The 23,443-nt window shown below is 39.6% G+C and overlaps 1 protein-coding gene across 1 annotated transcript in view; it reads left to right on the forward strand.

The window, feature by feature from the left end:
- LOC127661463 (insulin-like growth factor 1 receptor) overlaps positions 1–18,894 on the forward strand; it is a 166,381-nt gene extending 147,487 nt beyond the window's left edge. The window contains exons 11-21 of the mRNA XM_052152201.1: positions 1,529–1,806; positions 2,001–2,140; positions 2,452–2,617; positions 2,913–3,015; positions 3,113–3,183; positions 4,671–4,900; positions 5,315–5,422; positions 7,134–7,296; positions 8,043–8,172; positions 10,720–10,854; positions 17,026–18,894. Coding sequence (XP_052008161.1) covers positions 1,529–1,806; positions 2,001–2,140; positions 2,452–2,617; positions 2,913–3,015; positions 3,113–3,183; positions 4,671–4,900; positions 5,315–5,422; positions 7,134–7,296; positions 8,043–8,172; positions 10,720–10,854; positions 17,026–17,527 — 2,026 coding nt within the window. The 3' untranslated portion in view covers positions 17,528–18,894. The remainder of the gene's footprint in view (positions 1–1,528; positions 1,807–2,000; positions 2,141–2,451; positions 2,618–2,912; positions 3,016–3,112; positions 3,184–4,670; positions 4,901–5,314; positions 5,423–7,133; positions 7,297–8,042; positions 8,173–10,719; positions 10,855–17,025) is intronic.
- Positions 18,895–23,443: the final 4,549 nt, after the last annotated feature.

Genomic DNA, 23,443 nt, shown 5'->3' on the forward strand with positions numbered 1-23,443 from the left:
GTAAGTATTGTATAGTTCACAATGATAGTGCTGATTTATGCATTGTGAATAAACATACAAGAATGTCTAAAAAATGTCTAAAGGCTTAAAATGTATTTGACCTAATACCTCAGAATGAGAGGAAATGGTCAAGGTAGAAGTGAAAGTGTTAACAGTTCCTGAATGCCAGCTCTTGTTTCATTTTAAAACGGCAACTTTCCATGAGGAAACATTCAGAGCCCAGCAGGATATATAGCAGTCATAATAATTTAAAAGATCTCATCACTCAGGATGATAAATGATGGATAAGATTCAGGAGACAATAAAAGGAGCTTTGTATGTTGTATAGTATTGCAAGTATCCTCCTTGTTATTAAGAAGAAGGACATTTAGAATTATAAAAAGCTTTTGCTTTCTCTGTGAAATATTGTTTAAGGAAGTGGTGTGTTGTAGAGTAATTGTGCACAGTAATTGGCCTTGTATGCTTCTTAAGCCAGTGTTGAGTCTGCTGGCATGCTGATTGACTTTCCTCTCTCTCTCACTGTCAATTTTTTTATTTTATTGTCCTTCCCTTCCTTTTCCTCTTCCCTTTATCTTTTTATTTACTTTATTTTCCTTTTTTTGGCCTTCCCTTACTTTTTCCATTTGCATTTCTTGTCCTTCCTTTTCTTTGCTTTCCCCTTTAATTCACCTTTCCTTTGTTTTCCCTTTCTTACCTGGTCTTGTCTTTCCCTTTCTTTTTACTTTCCTTTCTTGTGCTTCCCTTACTTTTGCCTTTCCATTTCCCTTTCCATTCTTTTTCCTTTTCCCTGTCCTGCCTTTTCTTTTTTCATTTCCCTTTCCATTTCCTTTTTTCATTTCCCTGTCCTTCCTTTTCTTTTTTTCTTTCCCATTTCATTTTCCATTTTTCCCCCTTTCGTTCCTTTTCTTGTCCTTCCATTTCTTTTTCTTTTTCGTGTTCCACTTCCTTTTCCATTTCCCTTTCTTTTCCTTTTTTGTCCTTATTTTTGTTTTCTTTTCATTTTCCTTTCTTTCCTTTTATATTTCTTTCCTTTATTTTCCATTTTCCTATCCCATCGCCTACCCCTTTAATTTCCCTTTCTTGCCTTTTCCATTTCTTGCCTTGTCCTTTCCTATCTTGTTCCATTTTCCTTCCCCTTTCTTGTCTTGCCTTTTTTCATTTTCCTTTCCTTGTGCTTCCCTTCCTTTTTCCTTTCAATTTCCTTTTCCTTTCCTTTTTCATTTTCCATTTCACTCTCATTCCTTTTAATTTTTCTTTTCCCATTAATTTCACTTTCCATTCTTTTTCCTTAATTTCCTTTTCTTTTCCTTTCATTTTTCCTTTCCTTTTTCCAATTTCCTTTATTTTCCTTTTTTTCTTTCCATTTCCTTTTCCCTGTCTATCATTTTATTGTCCTTCCTTTTCTTTTTCTTTTTGCATTTCCTTTTCCTTTTTTGTCCTTTTTTCCTCATTGTCCTTACTATTCTTTTTCAAATTTCCATTTTCTTACACTTCCCTTTCTTTTGTCCTTTATTTTTTATTCCCTCAGACCTCCAGACAGAAAGCGTCGAGACCTGTTTGGAGTGGCCAATGGCACGCAGGTACATGGTGCAGGCAGGAACTTCACAGGGTCACAGGGTAACATCACTGACCCAGAGCTGCAGGAGAGAGAGTACCCTTTCTCTGAGGGCATGGCTCATACTGAGTTCATGGAGATATCCAGCCTGCAGCCTTTTACTGTGTACCGCATCGACATCCACGCCTGTAACCACAAGGTCCAGCGTTGCAGTGCTGCTGCTTTTGTCTTCTCTAGAACCAAACCAGCAGGTCAGCAAAACACATCTAGCTGACTGCATATTTAGGCCAACAAGAATCTGAAATTCCAGTAATTTTCTAATATGCCTAGAGCATAATTTGTATTAGTTATCCAGTTCATGTTAACAGCAACTAAAACTGAATTGCAAGTGAAATTGAATTATTGTGAGAGCACTGGCCTTAAGCAAAGTTATGTCTTACCCCAGACAAAGTGGATGATATTCCTGGGATTGTAACTCAGGAGATTCATGAAAAGGAAGGAACAGTGCTTCTTCGGTGGTCTGAACCTACTCATCCCAATGGATTGATCCTCATGTATGAGATTAAGTACCGTCTTGGAGCCGAGGTTAGTGTTACAACTAACTGAAATGCCATCAAAGGGATAGTTCACCTAAAAAAATTTTATTCACCATTTACTCAAACTCATATTGTTGCAAACCCATGTTTTCTTTCCTCTATGTTGCACAAAAAGTGATGTTAGGTAGTATGTTAGTCACCATTGTCTTTCATTGAATCTTTTTTACATACAATGAAAGTGAATGCGTCTGAAGCTAACATTCTGCCTAACATCACTTTTGTGTTCTATGGAATAAAAGAAAGTCATTTGGGTTTGACACCAGATGTTAAACCTGTGTATACTGTATGTGTGTGTTATAGCCTGAAAAGCATGAGTGCGTATCACGTCAGCAATACCGGGTGCTGCGAGGAGCTCAGTTTAGTAATCTGGCCTCTGGAAATTATTCAGCTCGGGTCAGGGCCACTTCACTGGCAGGAAATGGGTCTTGGACTGAACCAGTGTTCTTCTACGTGCCACCCCCCAAAAGTAAGGAACGCATATAAGAAATCTCTTTCTGATTTAATGTTTAGGGTGAGGTATGTTTACTGATAGTTATGAAACGGCTCCTTTTATGGAAGTGTAGAGTGATTCATTTACCTCAGCCTGAACTCTTTTAAACGAATAGTTTGTATAAGCTTGGACGTTTTGCTGTATAAAATCTCTTTGGTCATATGGGTTTTGAAAGACTTGAGGGTGAGTACAATTTTTTAATTGTTGGGTAAATAATGTACCAAATGTTTTGTGGTTCTTAATTCTGCCTGATTGCCCTTATCTCTTACAGGAAATCATGATAATGCCATCTCTCTAGCCATCATCATCCCCATTATTGTGGTAGTGTTGCTCGCATTGGTGATCACTGTTGTCATCTTTGTCACCAAAAAGAGGTTAATGTCCCTTCTAATAAAATAAATGTATAGATTTTTAGTGACCAGAATTTTTTTTCCTCATTGTGTTTATGTACATGTTTCCTTTCAATTACAGGAATAATGACAGGTTAGGAAATGGTGTCCTCTATGCTTCTGTGAACCCTGAATACTTCAGTCCTTTTGAAAGTAAGGATTGTTTTAACTTGTTCTGCAACTAGGGGGATACACTGAAACTAAACATTTTTTAAATAATTCTCAGTATTTTTGTCTTGTTTTTCCATTATGAATATCTGAATATACTTAAAACAAAATAAATTTTATATTGCATACAATATTAAAACTTGTTTTCAGAGAACATCTTGAATTAAGTTTCAAATAAAAAGAAAAAAAAAATTGCCATGGGGGGGGTTATTAACTTAACTTGAATTATTTGACTAATAATTAACCTCTTCAACTCTGGGGCATTTTTGGACTGCTGCCTGCAATTTTTCAAACTAGAATTTACACATACTGTGGACTATTTGTCTCACCCCCCATTCATGAATAATATTGTATATTATAGTTTACTTTGTAAGAATGTAATTCTGGTTCTCTTCATGCTATCTTCCTAAAAATATATATATATTTTATTCCACTAGTTGGCATTAAGTACTAGAAAGATTTTTTCCCTCCATTTCCCTCCATCACAAAATGCAGATCTGAAATGTAGGTGGTGCTCTAAAACATTTCAGCCCTCAAAGATGTGCTCGTCCATAGACATTGAGTCTAATTTTCAGGTCATGCACCACCCCAATTGTTTCATGTAATATCTCAGTGGAATAACAGCTCAATCTAGGAGTCATTGGAAAGCTGAGATTGTCCCCTTAGTGATGGTTTACAACATGTTATCATCAATTGTCGAAATCATATTTTTCTGATGATTTGTTTTGTTTGCTTTTCCTGCTGGATGTCATTTTTTTTCTGGACATCTAAGATGTAACATTGAATTATTCACACAAACAAGATCACAGACAAGTATAAAAAAAAAGTACATTTTTGAAAACTGCCTAAGGTAAAAGGAGATCAAGTATTTAGCTATTTGGGACTTACAGCAGCATGGATCGGTGCATAAAAGAGACCTTTGTATTTGATGTCTTATAGAAGAACAAAAAGATGCCTAATCATATTTCACTTTGTGATTCTTTTGAAAATATTTCAAACTAGTATCAGGGCAACAAAATGAACTGTACAGTCACATTCCTGGGAATGATAACTTTCATTCAATATATGATTTGACTATTTAAGTGCTATTTTAAAGACTTCATATTAATTCATATTAATATTTCTACCACATTACCTCTAGGTGGCACTGATTTGCGATGCAGATGTTTTCAGGCCTTATTTTGTTATTTTAAGTAATATAAATGCAGAAGTGATGGATATCGCTGAAAAGTAAATTTTCTAAGCTTTCAACGATACCACATATGCCTTACTTATGTATCCAGAGACTTAAGTGTAAAAAACATTTTGGTAACATAGAGCCCACTTTTGGGCCCGTCATGAAGTCAATATGTAACTTTTGCCTCATTGTCTGGGTTAGGCCAACCGTAATATTTGTCACTGCTACTGTCCTGTATGCTACACTGCACTACCTGTTAAAATAGTTTAAGCTCTCTCTATTTCTCCAACCTCAGTGTATGTACCAGATGAATGGGAAGTGGCACGGGAAAAGATCACCATGTGTCGTGAGCTGGGCCAGGGCTCGTTTGGTATGGTGTATGAGGGCATCGCAAAGGGAGTCGTCAAAGATGAACCAGAGACCAGAGTGGCCATTAAAACTGTAAATGAATCAGCCAGTATGCGTGAACGCATCGAGTTCTTGAACGAAGCTTCAGTCATGAAGGAATTCAACTGTCACCATGTGGTAAGAAAGAGAGAACAACTGATGGTTTTCTTTGTTACCAAGTGGGACATATGATAATTTAAGTTCATTAAGGGGTGATTTGGTCTCTCTATACCTGTAAGAGTGCTTATTTTAGCTGATTATTATTATTATTTTATTTTTTTTAAGGAATGCAGTTTTAAATTACCTCTGCATTATGAAACTCAGGGAATATAATGCTTCTTTGCGAACTTGCGAACTTGTAGCTTAAATAAATGAGTTTGCAAACCAAAATGAATTTGTTAAGAGTCTGACTACTTTTGCCAGATATTATTTAGTAAGAGAGTCTTGTAACTCAACCAAAAATCAAATAGAAAATTATTTGCATATTGGAAAACAAGTAGTCTATACTGTAGTTATTTTATGAATTCTTTTTTGTATCCCAATTTGGTTCAGGTGCGACTGCTGGGTGTGGTTTCACAAGGCCAGCCCACTCTAGTTATTATGGAGCTGATGACACGGGGCGATCTGAAGAGCTACTTGCGGTCTCTCCGTGCCAAAGAGGTACTAAAACATCTCATCTCATTTTTGCCTGTACAAGCCATTCACCCTTGCAATGCTCACAGTCCTTTTTTATTACAACAGACTCTGATAATAAGCCACGAATTTAGCTCTGTTACTTTTTTGCTTATTAAAACTAATCTATTAGTTTACAACAAATCTTACCTCATTTCTGTTCTGTACAGATCTACAGCCATGGCCAAAATTATTGGCAGTGACATACATTTTGTGTTTTGCAAAGTTTGCTGCTTCAGTATTTGTAGATTATTTTTTCACATGTTTCTATGGTGTACTGGAAAACAATGATAAGTGTTTCATAAGTTTTAAAGGCTTTTATTGGCAAAAACATTCAATATATGCAAAGAGTCAATATTTATAGTGTTGATCCTTGTTCTTCATAACCTCTGCAATTCGCTTTGGCATGCTGGATATCAGCTTCTGGGCCAAATCCTGACTGATGGCTATCCATTCTTGGCTTATTAGTGCTCAGAGTTGATCACAATTTGTGGGCTTCTGCTTGTCCACTCACCTTTTGAGGATTGACCACAGGTTCTCTATGGGATTAAGATCCGGGGAGTTGCCTGGCCACGGATCCAAAATTTCAATGTAATGATCTCCGAGCCACTTCATTATCACTCTTGCCTTGTGACATGGTGCTCCATCATGCTGGAAAATGCACAGATCATCACCAAATTGCTCCTGAATCAATGGGAGAAGTTGCTCTTGCAGAACATTTTGATACCATTCTTTATTCATGGCAGTGGTTTTGGGCAGAATTGTCAGAGTACCCACTCCCTTGGATGAAATTTAAACACACACGTGGATGGTCTCATGATGCTTCACTGTTGGCACGACACAGGACTCGTGGAAGAGTTGTTCATTTCACTCTGTCCTTGATGTTTTTCTTGGAGAGAAGTGGCTTTTTTGCTGCCCTTCTTGACACCAAGCCATTGTCCAAAAGTCTTTGCCTCACTGTGCATGCAGATGCACTCACACCAACCTGCTGCCAATATTGAGAAAGCTCTGCACTGGTGGTGGCACGATTCCGTAACTGACTCCTCAGGAGGAGATGGTCCTGGCGCTTGCTGGACACTCTGGGATGTCCTGAAGCCTTCTTCACTGCAGTTGAACCTCTCTCCTTGAAGTTCTTGATGATCTGGTAAATGGTTCTTTCAAATGCATTATTCTTTGCAGCAATTTCCTTGTATGTGAGGCGATTTTGATGCAAAGCAATGATGGTTGCACGTCTTTCTTTAGAGGAAACCATTGCTAACAAGAACACAATGATTGGAAGCACTTCTTCCCTCCTTTTAAAGCAAACAGTCTGCTCTTATAATCCAATCGGAATGATAGTGATTTCACCTGACTAGTACTCGTTCACACTTTCCCAGGTGCTGCTGATATGATTAGTGAAATGATGTTAGCTGGTCATTTTGTGCCATGGCCAAAAAAACTGTGAAATTTGGGTTTTTGCGATAAATTAAATTTTTTAGCGAATGAAGCTTTTTGCAATTATTTTCAATGCATCTGATTACTCTGCACAATAATCTAGAAACAATGTGAAGCAGAAAAATTTGCAAAACACAACATTTATGTTACTGCCAATACCTTTGGCCAAGCTACGTAGCATGTTCGTAGCTTGATGAATCTGCTCGATGTTGTAGTCAGCTTGGCCGTCTTCAGTAGTGAAAGAGAAGCATTTGTGCTCTTTTAGCAGGGCTCTAGTAGCCAGGCTCTGCCCCCGCTGAAGAAGATGATTCAGATGGCTGGTGAGATTGCGGATGGGATGGCATACCTCAATGCCAACAAGTTTGTTCATCGAGACCTGGCTGCCAGGAACTGCATGGTTGCTGAGGACTTCACAGTTAAAATCGGAGGTAATTCTCAGGGATGAATTCTCTAACAGTTGTGCCACTTTTGTGCATGGTATTTCAACACAAAAACCTGCGTCTTATTCAATAACCATCAATTCAGTTTAACCAGGCTTTATAAATGCACTCTGTGCAGCGAGTATTTAAATTAAGTCACTGTCATTTCAAACAACCTTTGTATGTAAATTAGGCTCATTATAGTTTGCAACTTATTCACAAAACGTATTTGCCTGGCACACTTAATGTCACGCTAATGTCACAGTAAACAGAATTTCCTTTAAAAGAGTTGTTTCTGTGCATTTTCTATTAATAATGGCAGCTGTAATTCCTCAATGATAAACCATTGATGCTGTACAGACCCAGTAAAACACAGTATGTCAGCTAGCGGTAGTCTGCTGCTTCCTCCACAATCTAGCAACCTTACTGTAACAACCTTGCAACTGACTTGCAAGATCTGTATTTGTGCAGGATTCTTATAGCAAAGTGGATGCTAAAACAATGCAGTCAGTGCATGCATTAAACAGCAATAACATCGGTGCATCTTATTCCTAGATAATTTTGCCCTCAGTGTATGTTTGAACCAAAACACAAATGTATTTGTGTTCTAAAGTAATTATTGCATTCTGATTAATAGCATTCATAAGTAATTATTGAAAAGTAAGAGTGTATACTCAGGGATTCATGTTTTTTTTAAACAAGGATTGATTAAGAACAATGCTTGCAGCTCATCTCTGCTCTCTTCCTGTGTTTAGACTTTGGCATGACACGGGACATCTACGAGACAGATTACTATCGGAAAGGAGGTAAAGGGCTACTGCCAGTCCGCTGGATGTCCCCGGAGTCTTTGAAAGATGGCGTGTTCACTACAAATTCTGATGTCTGGTATGAGCTGTCTTGTCCTCACTGATACTGACTGACCCTTTTCACAGACACACACACGTGCACGATTTTAAGTCGCCTCTTTACATAGTGTATGTGTATGTGTATTTATTTGCGCTTGCATGTACACTACTAGTCAAAAGTTTGGACACACCTGCTCATTCTTTATTATTACTAATTTCCACATTTTAGAATAATTGTAAATGTATTAAAATTGTGAAATGACAAAAATGGCTTTCCTTCACTATCTGTTGAATGTCATGCATTTAAAAAAAAAATTGTTTTGTAAACACAATCATATATAGCTACCATTTATATTTGTCTTAAAACTCATTTTAAGCATTTGCAGTACGCGTAAACTTTTCGATTAAAAGTTAAACTCGACAGCATTTGTGGCATAATGTTCATTACAACATCCAATTAATTTTGACTTATCCCTCCTTTTCTTTTAAAAAAGCAACAATCTGGGTTACATTGAGGCACTTACAATCCATAAACGTTTAATACTCACTATTACAAAAGTAATAGTAAGCCACAAGATGTAAACAATATGCGTGTTAACATGATTTTAGTGTGATAAAATCGCTTACTAAAATTTCTGTGTAATGTGTAATATTTTCTGTGTAATGATCAATTTTACAACTTCATTGTAAACTATAAAATTGATGATTTAAACTAATTTACAGCTCAAATAACATTGATTGAATTAATGTAAGTGATATTATACAACTATAAGCATCACATTTTTGTGCCTTTTAACCCTCTAAAAATTTGCCCCATTCACTTCCATTGTAAGTGCCTCACTGTAACTTTGATTTTTGCTTTTTGAAAAGATAATGAAAGACGAGTTGAATTTTTTGTGATAATCAACATCATGCCACAAAAGCTGTCTAATGAGCTTAACTTGTATTGAACCCACACCAAACATTTGACACCTTTAGTGTATTAGTTTGAACTTGTGTGTGATTGTATATGCATGTGATTCTGGAACAATGGGACCATTTGTCCATCAGGACATCCCATCAGAGACCCATCATACACAGTAGCCTATCCAAACTTCTGCATGCTCTGCTTCTCAACAGGGCTCCAACTGCCCAAATAGCAATTTCAATTGCACCTTTATTTTCTTAATTCACTCAACAAAAGGAAGCCTCATAGGGCTGCTTAAATGTTTTTTCCACTGATGTTCTGTGTCAAGGGAGAATATGCTTCACATCCAGACATTCTTCCAGTCTCAGCCAGCCGAAACGTGCCCAAACACATCGTCTCTGTCTCTCAGACAGACTGTCTCTCCACACCACAGCTTTAAGTCCCAGCAGCTCTGTAAACTAGAGTAACAGTGCTGTAGACCGACTCCAATTCTGTAGTTTCCCAATCTCCAGCGTCCCACAGCTCTGTCACTCTGTGCGCTTCTAACCTCCTCCAGATGTTTGGTAATGATTGGGTTGGTGTGCCAGCACAGACCCGCCCCCCTGTACTTCTCTCCGTATCAGCTGCTTTTGAAGTCCCCAAGATGAAAAGAGCCACCGCAAGTTCCCATCTCGTACTCCCATAAATCCCACTGTTAGGTGTCTTTATTTGTTTCCTTTCCCCAAAAAACGGCCCACTCTTAATGCGCTTTTGTCTTTCAACATGCAGATGTTGCAGCCAATTAGATACACGTCACTGTTGTGCTAGTCCTGTTTTAAAGGGTGTTGAGCTTTGTCTTAGATCCTGGGCCAATATAGAAAATTTGTCCTCTGAGAGCTAATGTATAATGACTGGCAACAGTGTGCTCTTTGTGTGGTTTTTATTTGGGCTTCGCAAAGTTTCTGGTCCTCTGTTACACTTTCTCACCGGCCACCAGATAATATATGGACTAATTTTAATAAATGAGGACCACAGGGCTTACAAAAACACCACCGTAAAAGGAAAAGTTCAGGTCAGTGTGGTGTTTGCGTTCCTTACATTGTTTATACATAACTTTTATAGGGAACATTTTCATTGTTTCTGTCTAAAATCAAAAAGCACTTGAATAACTATGATCAATAAATGATGTATCCGCTCCCTTTCAGTGGCATTAGACCTCTTTGCATGCCACAGGCTAGTGCCACTTTGAGGCTCTGGTGGACTGCAATTGTCCTAAAGAAGCTCTTCATGTTTCTTGACCTTAAATGGCCTTATTCCTTTTGTCTTTGTCCTCCTCCAACTGGATTGAGTTGCATGATGTGCATGGTGGCTTGTGTAATTGGAGAAATCGTGCACGTTAATGACATTAACTGGAGTGGTGGTGGTGTAGTGGTCTAAGCACATAACTGGTAATCTGGTAATCAGAAAGACACTAGTTTGAGCCCCACAGCCACCACCATTGTGTCCTTGAGCAAGGCACTTAACTCCAGGTTGCTCCAGGGGGATTGTCCCTGTAATAATTGCACTGTAAGTCGCTTTGGATAAAAGCGTTTGCCAAATGCATAAATGTAAATGTAACTGTAGCAAGATTTGCTTGTGGACTATGAATGTCTTTGTGTTGCTTATGGGAAGTTAATTTTGTATCCTTTTTCTCCTCTTTAGGTCATTCGGTGTGGTTTTATGGGAGATTTCCACTTTAGCTGAGCAGCCATACCAGGGCATGTCCAACGAGCAAGTACTGCGCTTTGTTATGGAGGGAGGACTTCTGGATAAACCCGATAACTGCCCCGTTATGCTGTGAGTCCTTCTCTCTATAACTTGACCCTCCATACCAGTGGATCTTAAACTGTGGTCTGTGAAGGATTCCAATTTGTCCACATGTCAATTGGCTGATTAAACAAAATAGGCCTAAATAAATAAAATAATTATAATATACTAAATTCAACTCAAATACAAGTTCAATCAACAGCATTTGTTGCTTAATGTTAAATACCACAAAAGTTCTCTTATTTTCGACTCTCAATTTTATTTAAAAAATAAAGTGAAAAACACGGTTACAGCCCCATTCACTTCCATTGTGGAAGTGCCTTAATGTAACTTAAGTAATGTATTTTCTGTGGTAGTCAACATTATGTTACAAATGCGGTCATGAGCTTAACTTTAACTAGACCCGGAACGTTCCTTTAACATTAATTTTATGATAAATTTGTCTAACCGCTCAGGCTGAATGTGTTAAAAAACGAAATGCAGGGCAACAAATTAAATGGAATGCAGGTGTCTTGAGATGCATGTTTAAAAGTTTAAGTTCTTTTAACTTGACTCTGCATCTTAAAAGTATGTGTTCCTGCTTGAAAAACTGCTGAAAAAACAGCGAGACACGGTGCAGTGGTTAAAGACATCCAACTAGCGCATGTTTACATAAAAAAAATAATCCAAAAATTGTGAAGAGCGACACAAAAACATCTGCGTCCATGCTGAGAACAGCCACTTAGGTGATCTGCAAATTTTGTTATACGGTTGTATGGTCCATCACTTGAAAAAAATTGAGAAACACTGCTCTATATGATACATGTAGTCCAAAATGCCACATCAACAGCTTTTTAAATATATTTGAGCCTATTAGACATTTGCTCCAAAAGGCAGACATTTGGAATTTTCTTTTACAATGTTAACCTTTTGTACTCTAACTGGCTCTTTTCTATTTGGGGTTGCAATATCATGCTAAAACATCAATAGTATGTCACCAGATACCTCTGCTAACGTCAGGCCAAGCGAAAGTCTGAGTGGTGACATTTACGTCATGGGTTAAAACAAGACCGGTGACATCATGTTGTCAGGGAGCTTCCTCCTTAGGAGTAAACTGAACATAAAAGGGAGACCATGCAGTTCCCAGGGGCAATTAACTGTATGACCCAAGCTGCTCTATTTTTTATTAAGAGCTTCTCACACCAGTCAGCCCTAAAGAATATCTTCACATCTCCATCCGTTTGTGCCAGTCTGCGTTACCGATCTGCTGCTCCATACCGTTCTCCTTTTCTGAGCTGATGTCAGTTACGAAGCATGAGGTCTATCCATCTATGTCCCTTGACCTCTCTCTCTCTCTTTCTTGTTGCAACTGTTATGAAAACACAAACCCCCTGTTTCCATGGCAGCTACAACAGGGTGCCCTGATTGCATGAGAGCTATGAGTTACAAAGCGAGGAGGATTGAACATATGCTCCGCTACACAACATAAGCAGCTCCATTAAGATAAAGGCTTTCAAACTTTGTCATCTGTATCTCATCATTACTTTAAACTAAACATCATGAAGTCAGGCTGTCTCTCACATGTGTATGGTATCATGAGAATTTAAGTAATACTTGGCTGAAATACAAGGGCATGGATCCAGAAATAGTGTGTTAGATCCCTCAAACAGTCTTGTAAGGTCTAAAAAGAAGGGAGATTTTTTTCTGCGTCATGTTGATTTCACTGCTAGGTTTTTCTATCCTGGAACTGATCAATAATTCTGGTTCGGATTCCAATTAACGATTTGGTTCCATAACGATAACAATAACAATTCTTAGTACATTTGAGAAAGCACCATAAATGTATTGTTATTGATCCCATCCTATGTTATGAAACTGTTGAAAATAAATAAATAATCATACCAGCCCATCTGGCACCAACAATCATGCATGCTGCAGTGCAGTGCATAAAATCATGCAGATAAAAGTCAGGAGCTTCAGTTAATGTTCACATCAGAATTGGGGGAAAATGTGATCTCAGTGATTTGGAGCGTGGCATGATTGTTGGTGCCAGATGGGCTGGTTTGAGTATTTCTGTAACTGCTGATCTACTGGGATTTTCACACACAACAGTCTCTAGAATTTACTCAGAATGGTGCCAAAAACAAAAAACATCCAGTGAGGGACAGTTCTGCAGATGGAAACACCTTGTTGATGAGAGAGGTCAACGGAGAATGGCCAGAATGGTTCGAACTGATAAAGTCTACGGTAACTTTTTTGTTTTGGAGGCACAAGGGGGACCTACACAATATTAGGCAGGTGGTTTTAATGTTGTGGCTGATCGGTGTATGTACAGTATATATATTATGTATACATATACACACGCACGCACACACACACACACACATACACATACACACAGTACTGTGCAAAAGTTTTAGGCACTCAAATAATGAAATAAATAGTTTTCATTTATCACTTAGTGTCATACAAAGTCCAGTAAACATAAAAAAGATCTTCGGTGTGACCACCTTTGCCTTTAAAACAGCACCACATCTGTGTCCAAAACCTGTTTTTCTTGGTTGTTGGCAGATAGGATGTTCCAAGCAATAACATTACTTTTTACATTCAACAACATCCTTTTTTTTTAAAGTACCATTTATTTTAAAAAAAAACTGTGTATCTTTAACTGCACATTGTTACATTAAACAGTTAGTAATTACACAAATTTTAGTCCACCGAACCTTGAAGGAATGGTTCTCTCATAATTTCCTCACCCTCATGCCATCCCAGGTGTGTGTGACTGTCTTCATTTTTGGGTAAACTATCCCTTTAAGTGCAACATGGTACCATTTCTTGTTTTATTTCTAGTCGCATTTGAACGAAAGTAATGACTTGCAATTCAGTAAGTGAGTCAGATTAGGTTCAGTAATTGCTCAGATTGATTCAGTGAATAAGTAATTTAAGACCAATAACCTATGACCCAGTTGTCAATAGTCAAAATTACTAATATTTTGAGACATCTCTATTTTGCTCCTGTTGGGAGCAACAATCACATATCAGTAGTTCTGTCATGGATGCATTGGTTCACCGTCAGTCGCTCACTTCGACGTTGTGTCGAAGAAGTGACAATAGGGGTCTCTCGAGCGCCGAATATACCTCTGATCTAAGAAAAAAGGCCAATGAGAAGATGACGGACAGAATTTGCATTTCCCGCCCCCGGACATACGGGTATAAAGGCGGGGAAATGCGTCTGTTTCATTCAGAAATTTTCTTCGAAGCCTATGGTCGTGTATGCGGTGAGCTGTGAGTCACACACCTGTTCCTCTAACTCTGAGAGATTACTGCTGTTGGATCTACGGTGCTTCGACAGCGCAATACTAAAAGAGTATAAATGAGTGATTTTCTCTAAAAGAGCAATACACAGCGGCGTTGTGGCAACATCCTTTTCAGGACACGTCTTTGTAAAGATGCCTTTCCGTCCCTGTGTAGTTCCTGGATGCGGTAGAGTGCTCTCCGCTTCAGACGGCCACAGGCGCTGTCTCCTATGTCTGGGCTGCGATCACACCGAGGCAGTGTTTGTGGATGGTTCATGTTCTCATTGCGAGAACATGACCATAGTAACGTTGCGGTCGCGGCTTTCCTTCAACTGAAGGAATGCCACTCCAGCCGCCCCAGGCGTCGCTCCTTCTTCCCACAGGATTGAAGACGACGCGGCTGGCGATGGAGGCGATCCGGGGATGGCAGCGGGCGCGGTTTCGCCTGGTACGTCCCCGCGAACCTCACGCCCCCCGGCACGCTCGTTGACTTCCGTCCGGGCTCGAGGCAACAGTGGCTCACCTCACAGCCAGCCTGCCTATCCTCTTGAGCCCCCCCGAGCTGGATGAGGGCCCCCCGCTACATCGGAGAGCGGTCCGGCATCTGACACGGAGGACTCGGGCCAGCACGCCCACGCCCAGATGTTCGACATGCTTGCCCAGGCCGCCGCCAGCATGGGGATGGACTGGAACCCTCCGTTCTCCCCTCAGCAGTCGCGGCTGGATGATTGGTTCCTGGGGTCTGCGCGCCGCTCACAGCCGAGCACCCCTGTCTGCTCATCACAAAGCCCCTCGCTCATCCGCTCTCACTACCCTTGGCGGGGTGGACCACGGTTACATGGCGATTCCCCAGGTGTATAGGACGGTCGCGATCCATCTATGCCCCGAGAACGCCACCACCTGGCGGGGTTGCCCTGTGCTCCCCTTCAAGGCCTGTAGGATGACGTCATCATTGACCGCCAAAGCCTACAGCGCCACCGGACAGGCTGCTTCCGTGGCTTGAGCACGTTACCGCAGAGGCAGCGAGTGTGGAGGTTTAACGCTATTCTCCGCAGCATCCAGGCACAACTCACCACGTGCCCCACCGAGAGCAAGAACCACATTATAGCAACCACAAGGACGTTACCCCATGTGACTCTACCCTCCCTAACAACCAGGCCAATTTGGTTGCTTAGGAGAGGACACAGCACACCCTGGATTCAAACTCATGACTCCAGTGGTTGTAGTCAGATTCTTTACTCGCTGAGCTACCCAGGCCACCCTATCTTGTTCTTTTCAAAAATTATGAACACATGCCATTTTTGGGTTATCCCACTCTCCTTTTTGACTGCCGGAGAGTGTTGAGTGTGTGTAGGATTTTCATCACATTTTTTATTTGAGTAACAACAGATGGCCTCTGTTATAAATTTTTTTAAACAAATGGCAAACAGGCAGGTCACTTGCGAACACAGGCCTGTGTCCAAAACATGCAGATGATTTAAGGGAAAGTCTCAGAAGTTTAAACCACAGAAGAGTTAACTTTTCATTGATTCCTAATGCCCAGCTGAAAGACGGGTTCTGCCCTCCCCTCTTCCAGTGTATTATTTGACTTGAGGCACATACTCTGGAATGTCCTTGCAAGAAGGACTCTGTGTTGTGTGGCTAAGGCGAGCAGCTGTGTTGCCTGCTTTGAACCAGTGGTTGGAGGTCACTTCAAACATATGAGCTATATTTCAGTGGACCAGTAAGTGCAAAGGGTATTCTTAGCTTGTTTGTGTCCTTTTACCAAGACGTGGTAGTACAGTACCTCACCAAACTGTTATAATCATGGGTTTTATGAAGCTTTTTGTTTTGTTTAGGTTTTTTGCTTTATATGCAAACTTAGCTGTTCCACATAATACTGATCTATGAAGTGTTCAGGATTGTAGTGTTGTTGTGCACAACTACCGATTTTCTTGGAAGTTGTCTGCTAGTGGATACTGCCCCCTGTTGATGTGTGGAGACTTTTCCAGTAGTGGTCCACCTGGCTTTAAAAAGATGTGAGTAGCACTTGCCAACCATGATGCAAAGGATGCCAAGGGCATTGTTATGCAGTTGACAAGGTAAAGACAGAAAAAACGTTTTTTCAGCATGTTGATACAATAGGTGTCTTCTGCATTGTTCTTGGTTTCTAATTATTTGCTTTCCGGTTCAAGTCAAAAGAGCCCCCAATCTCTAAATTCTGGTCCCCAGATATGGCTTGGGACCCTCCTTGAATGTAAGTCTAAGAGATTTTTGGTCTGTTTTTTGTTTTGTTTTGTTTGTTTGCAAGCCAAACAAATTGTCCTCCAGTCCCTTAGTCATTTCACGGCTTTCCTACACAATCCATATAATTTGAGGTATCATATACAACAAAGTTTAATACTTAGGGATGGTGTTTGGTCAAACTCCTAACCCCAAGTAAAAGCAATATTAATAGTGATTCTTGCATTAAAAAGTACCACAAATTATTACTGTACATAAGACGTTACATTTTTCTTACCCCATTGGCAGATATTATTTCTTGTTTTAAGCATAACATTTACAAAATTGTCAGATTTCACTGAAAATGAAGAGTTAATAAATGTAATTTTGCTTGTAAATAAAATATTTCTTGTTTTAAGAATATTTAGAGATTTTGACTGAAAAACAAGACAAAAATACTAATTAAGAAAACTATATTTTTTTGCAGTGTTTAAAGTGATAGTTCACCTGAAAATGAAAATTCTGTCATCATTTACTTACCCTGTTTTTTGTTTCAAACCCACATTACTTACTTCCTTCTGTGGAACATAAAAGGATATGTTATGCAGAATATGCAGCTTTTGTTGCATTTATGTTTTCATACAGTGAAAGTGAACGGTGGTCATTCTGCAAGAACGTTTAAATTCATACTGTAATGCTATTTATATGTGCATCTGGTCCACAGATTTGAATTGATGCGGATGTGCTGGCAGTACAACCCTAAGATGCGTCCATCTTTTCTGGAGATCATCAACAGCATCAAAGAGGAACTGGAGCCGCCCTTCCCAGAGGTGAGTTTCTTCTACAGTGAGGAGAACAAGCCACCCGACACTGAGGAACTGGACATGGAGGTGGAGAACTTGGAGAATGTTCCACTGGATCCTGCTTCCATGCTTGCCCCCTCCTCTCAGGGGAGCATAGGGGCCCAGAGCCAGAGTCCACAAGCGCTCTCTCCAGCTCAGGGGCCAGGGACACCAATGGGGTCTGCCCCTATCCCCTCCATCTCACCTCCCTCCTGCTCAGCTTCTCTGGCCCTGGCCTTAGACAAGCACTCAGGACAGGTAGCAGTGAACGGGCCAGTGGTGCTGCTAGGGTCGCCGTTCGATGAGACGCAGGCCTACGCACACATGAACGGTGGGAGGAAGAATGAGCGAGCGCTACCACTGCCTCAGTCATCAGCCTGCTGATTATGACTTTCTCCCACCCTCCATCTCCCTCTACTCTTCACACAGGGTACCCCCATTTCCCACGCTCCTTTGTCTACGTGGACATATGTGTTTCCTTACATTTGCAATGAGTCCAGGGCTGACCGTGGAGCTGATAACCAGATAGACATGTATCCGATGTGGAAGTCAATGGATAATTTTTTTGTATGATTTCAAATGATGGAGGATGTTTCAATAATTTGTTTGTATGATATCAAATTATATATAGGCCTGGCATTCACCTGTGTGGAAATAACCCGTCTTAATGTTTTCTAAAAGAAGAAAACCTGCCAGTTAATTGTGAAACAAGAGAGACAAGCATATTAGCCAGCAAGCCCAGCCCATGAACCCTTTAAGGAGGCGGGTGTGCATACGAGTGTGTTTTTATACCAAAAATACACATTCCCCTTATCAACGCAGTACATTTCTTTCTCTAAAACTTGTGTATTTGTCATCACATTTCTAAATCAAGATGGAGCAGAGACCAGCTAAGAATGCTTGTTCTCTATCAGTGGGTGAGAACCATCATCTGATTGGTCTTACTGGTTGCTCCAACCTTCTACTTAATCCATTTCAAGGGTGTTCGTTAAAGAGTGAGGTGGGCTTTTTGTAACTGCCAAATTTTTGCCAAATCAAATTTCCTTTTGTCTAAAAAGGTATATATCATTACATAAACTGATCCCCCATTCACATCTGATCCTTGAGTCCCTTGATTGCACTACTTAAGTAGTGCAATCAAGGGACTAAACTCTCATACTGTCTTTGATGGAGGATTTCTGGACCTCGTCTTATACAATCAGCTTGAGTTTGTAAATCCTTCCCCTTTTTATATGGCTTTGATCTCTGATTTTTGCATGGCAGTTCCTGCTGCACAGCCCATCTGTGAGCTCAGCCTCAGAGCAATGTCTCGAGTGGAAAGAAAAGAGCATGACGCTAATAGCGAAGGTGAAGAGATCTACACACTGCAGAGAGGCAGATATGAATAATAAGGGATTGGCTCAGTCATGAAGTAAATAGAATACTGGGGCTTCATATGTTTTCACATCTGTTTGCCGAGATGAGTGAAGCATTGTACACAGCAGGTATTTTTTTAGACTAGTCATTATTCTCTCTGTACAATTCATATGATTCTAAGAACGGTCTTACAGTTGTATGTTAGACCACAAGATCATTTACACACAGATCATTGGTTTGAGTCACTTTTGATAACTTTTTACAGTTCTGATGTTCACCTTTTATCTGTACAGAAAGAAGCTGCTATTTGTTTTCTTTTGTTGGTATTATGTTTATGTATATATATGTATATACACAAACACACACACACACACACACACACACACACACACACACACACTGATCAGCCACAACATTAAAACCACCTGCCTAATACTGTGTAAGTCGCACTCATGCCACCAAAACAGCGGCAATAATATAATAGCATTCTGAGATGATATTCTTCTCACAATTTTACAGAGCGGTTATCTGAGTTACTGTAGACTTTGTCATTTCGAACCAGTCTGGCCATTCTCTGTTGACCTCTCTCATCAACAAGGCGTTTCCATCCATAGCCACTGCCTCTCACTGGATATTTTTTGTTTTTGGCATCATTTGGAGTAAATTCTAGAGGCTGTTGTGTGTGAAAATCCCAGAAGATCAGCAGTTACAGAAATACTCAGACCAGCCCGTCTGACACCAACAATCATCTATGTGATTATATAATCAGCCAATCGTGTGGATGCAGTGCATAAAATCGTGCAGATAGCCAGTAGTTTCGGTTAATGTTCACATCAACCATCAGAACAGGGAAAAATTTGATCTCAGTGATCATTTGTTGCGTGGCATGATTGTTGGTGTCAGACGGGCTGGTTTGAGACTGTAACTGCTGATCTCCTGGGATTTTCACACACAACAGTCTCTAGAATTTACTCAGAATGGTGCCAAAAATAAAAAACATCCAGTGACCAGCAGTTCTGTGGACATGTTGATGAAAGAGGTCAACAGAGAATGACCAGACTGGTTTGAACTGACAAAGTCTATGGTAACGCAGATAACCACTCTGTATAATTGTGGTGAGAAGAATACAATCTCAGAATGCTATTCTGAGATGCGGGTTGGCGCTGTTTTGGCTGCATGAGGGGGACCTACACAATATTAGGCAAGTTGTTTTAATATTGTGGCTGATCGGTGTATATACATATATTAAAGAAGTCCTTCAGGTTTAATATTTTATGATATCTCCACTACGGTCCATTTTCTAATGCTTTGTACTCTTCTTACAAAAGAAAAAAGAGAAAATAGCCTTTAAAAAAAAAACATTTCTCCCTAAAAGGTTGTCTGCATTACCACATTGTGTCCATTGCCTTGCATTTTATAACATTTCTCTATTATTATTATTATTATTATTATTGTTAATGACAAACACTTTAGCTCTGCATGTGAACTTTAGGCACCCTTGAAACAGTTGTCTACCATTGCACCCTGCCCATGAGGTGCAACTCAATCTCAGGTTAATGGTAAGGTTTTTTTCTCTACACAGAGCTTGTTCCACTTTGCCTTTAAGTTGCTGCCCTCTCCTAAAATTAATCTTTAGTAAGTCGTACAGTATATCTCTGTCCACCCCATTCCTCCTGTGTACGTCAGGTATTTTAATTTACTTTACTGTCAAAAAACTATTTTTTTAAAGCATCCATGCAACTAAATAGCAACTAACAGGACTAATTGGTTTGTCTTAATTTGTCTTTCGTACCCAAACCAGCATGTAACACCTCCAAACAAGATGCATTCATAATCACTGCTTTCCAGTTATGTGCAACCAACCTCAATCTTATAAATACATGCAATGAGCACTAACCTTCCTAATGAAATATGCCATCTGTAACCAAATAAGGGTGGGTTAAAGTTCAGAAAAGTGCTAAAAAGGGTAGGTGTCCCTGGCTAGTTGACTTTAAATATGTGTTGTTTTGAAGGATTTCTCCATGTGCATTTGGGAATATTACCAAGGACTTATTTTTCTTGTCTTAGAAGTTAGTTTTTTCCCCTCTGATGGGGTATTTATTTCATTTCCTATTTTTGTGATACCAGTTGAAATCACTGTACACATGCCCTGATTATTTAGTATAAAATCTGAATTCTGCATGCATTTTCCATGATGTCATGACTGGGGGACTCTTTTTTCATTTCCTTCAGCATCTGTCTACCTCATTCTTTTTTATTTTAAATGTGCAAGTAAGTATATAAAATGATGAAATACATCTCACTTTTTCTCACAGTCTGTAGAGGACCTTATCATCCTTTGCCATGTCTCTGATTTAGAAGCCCTTTAAGCACCACAGAGCACATGCTCCCAGGAATCAAGAGAGGGAGTGAGAGAGAGAGAGAGAGAGACATGGTGTGGTCTAACATATCTATGAAATTCCAAATGGCATGTCTATAGCATCCTTCATGCCCAGTAACACACACAAAATCCCACTGCTCTCAATTACGCTGCAATACTTGTTTACAATATAAAATGGCTAACTTACCAGATGGTATCTGTGATGGACCTGAGAGATACCAAAATATTCTTTATAAAAATAAGAAAAGAAAATGTATTTATTTATTTTTTTGCTTTTCATGTTTTCTTCTCTGATCATCCTTTATTCACCATTTCAAGGTTTAGAAGGTCATACGGTATCTTGCGTAAAGAAAACTGCAAGACCCTGCCAACAAAAAAACACTATTTGACATCAGTCACCTCTTTGCATGGCTCCTATTTTCGTGATAAACCAGGTTATGGTCTCAACGAGCACTATTTTTGCAAAATGTTATCCCTAATTCTTGCTCTAGTTAAATTGATTACAAAATGTTTTTTGTTTTATAGGCTAACCCATGAAATGCAAAATGAAGTGCCAGTAATGGTTGTGCAATCCAGATTCAATGCTCCTATGCCATTGAAAACTGTGCATGATGTTTCCATCAATTTAAGCTTCCAGGATCTTTTCTGTAAAAATGTATTTGCAGCATCAAAAGATATCATGACACTGTACCTTCTGTTTCGCAACATGCCCTTCTCAGACACAAATCCTTCTCTTCTGCACAACAATATGGCTCTGAATGTCTACAACATGTGAAGGTTTTGGCCCATAATTAAAGGGAAAGTTCACCCAAAAATGAAAATTCTCTCATCATTCCTTCATTCCATCCCAGATGTGTATGACTTTTTTTCTTGAGCAGAACACAAATTAAGATTTTTTTAAAGAATATTTCAGCTCTATAGGTCCATATACGCAAGTGAATGGGTGCCAAATTTTTGAAGCTCCAAAAAGCAAATATAGCCATCATAAAAGTAGTTCATACGATGCCAGTGGATTAATTCATGTCTTCTGAAGCTAATCACTAGGTGTGTGTAAGAAATAGATCAATGAAACTTTTTTTACTAAAAATGTTAGCTTCTTGCCAGCTCATTGATGAGAGTGGAGTTCAAACTGACTCTCGGTGTGGCATAAGCCTCCTTTGCATAGATACTAATAGATAAATAACTTATTATTTCCACACAAACGCAGTTTATGCAGCAGTCTGAGGCATCTCCTCCATTCACATGCATTCAAACAGTTCTTCTTGTGGACTGTTCCAAGATGGCACCGCAGTTGACGTATCAAACCAGCCGAATAAGGCATCTGTGTATGAACATTTATGCTACTGTTGTAAACAACACTGCGCTTCCCATTTGGCACCCATTCACTTGCATTGTAAAAACCTACAGAGCTGACATATTCTTCCAAAAATCTTAGTTTGTGTTCTGCTCAAGGAATACACATCTGCGATGGCATGAAGTTGTGTAAATGATGATACAATTTAAAGTTTTATGTGAACTATTCCTTTAAGATGGCTTTAATGACTTCTCTCATAACTACATCTGGTATATACACTGATCTGCCACAACATTAAAACCACCTGCCTAATATTGTGTAGGTCCCCCTCGTGCCACCAAAACAGCGCCAACCCGCATCTCAAAAAAGCATTCTGATATGATATTCTTCTCACCACAATATTACAGAGCGGTTATCGGAGTTACCGTAAACTTTGTCTGTTCTAACCAGTTTGGCCATTTTCTGTTGACCTCTCTCAACAAGGCATTTCCTTCCACAGAACTTACTCTCACTGGATGCTTTTTGTTTTTGACACCATTCGGAGTAAATTCTATAGACTGTTGTGCTTGAAAATCCCAGGAGATCAGCAGTTACAGAAATGCACTCAAACCAGCCCGTCTGGCACCAACAATCAGGCCACGCTCCAAATCACTGATCACGTTTTTTCCCCATTCTGATGGTTGATGTGAACATTAACTGAAGCCCCATATCTGTATGATTTTATGCACTGCATCCACACGATTGGCTGATTAGATAATCACATGGATGATTGTTGGTGCCAGATGGGCTGGTTTGAGTATTTCTGTAACTGCTGATCTCCTGGGATTTTTACAAACAACAGTCTCTAGAATTTACTCCGAATGGTGTCAAAAACAAAAAGCATCCAGTGAGAGTAAGTTCTGCCGATGGAAACGCCTTGTTGATGAGAGAGGTCAATAGAGAATGACCAGAATGGTTTGAACTGACAAAGTCTACGGTAACTCCGATAAACGCTCTGTGCAATTGTGGTGAGAAGAATATCATCTCAGAATGCTATTATATTATTGCCGCTGTTTTTGCAGCATGAGGGGGACCAACACAATATTAGGCAGATGGTTTTAATGTTGTGGCTGATCGGTGTATAGAAGTATCACTGTATGGCCACCTCTATTATAATCTAATCATCCTTCCCTTTTCCTGCAGTCTGCTCTAATACCTGAATTCTGGCGAAAGCATCTAAGGATCTAATGCATTGTGTGGATTTCGTGAAACTTTCTTACAACAAACCAGT

This window comes from Xyrauchen texanus, chromosome 21 (assembly GCF_025860055.1).
Source record: "Xyrauchen texanus isolate HMW12.3.18 chromosome 21, RBS_HiC_50CHRs, whole genome shotgun sequence".
In the NCBI taxonomy this organism is placed as follows: Eukaryota; Metazoa; Chordata; class Actinopteri; order Cypriniformes; family Catostomidae; genus Xyrauchen; species Xyrauchen texanus.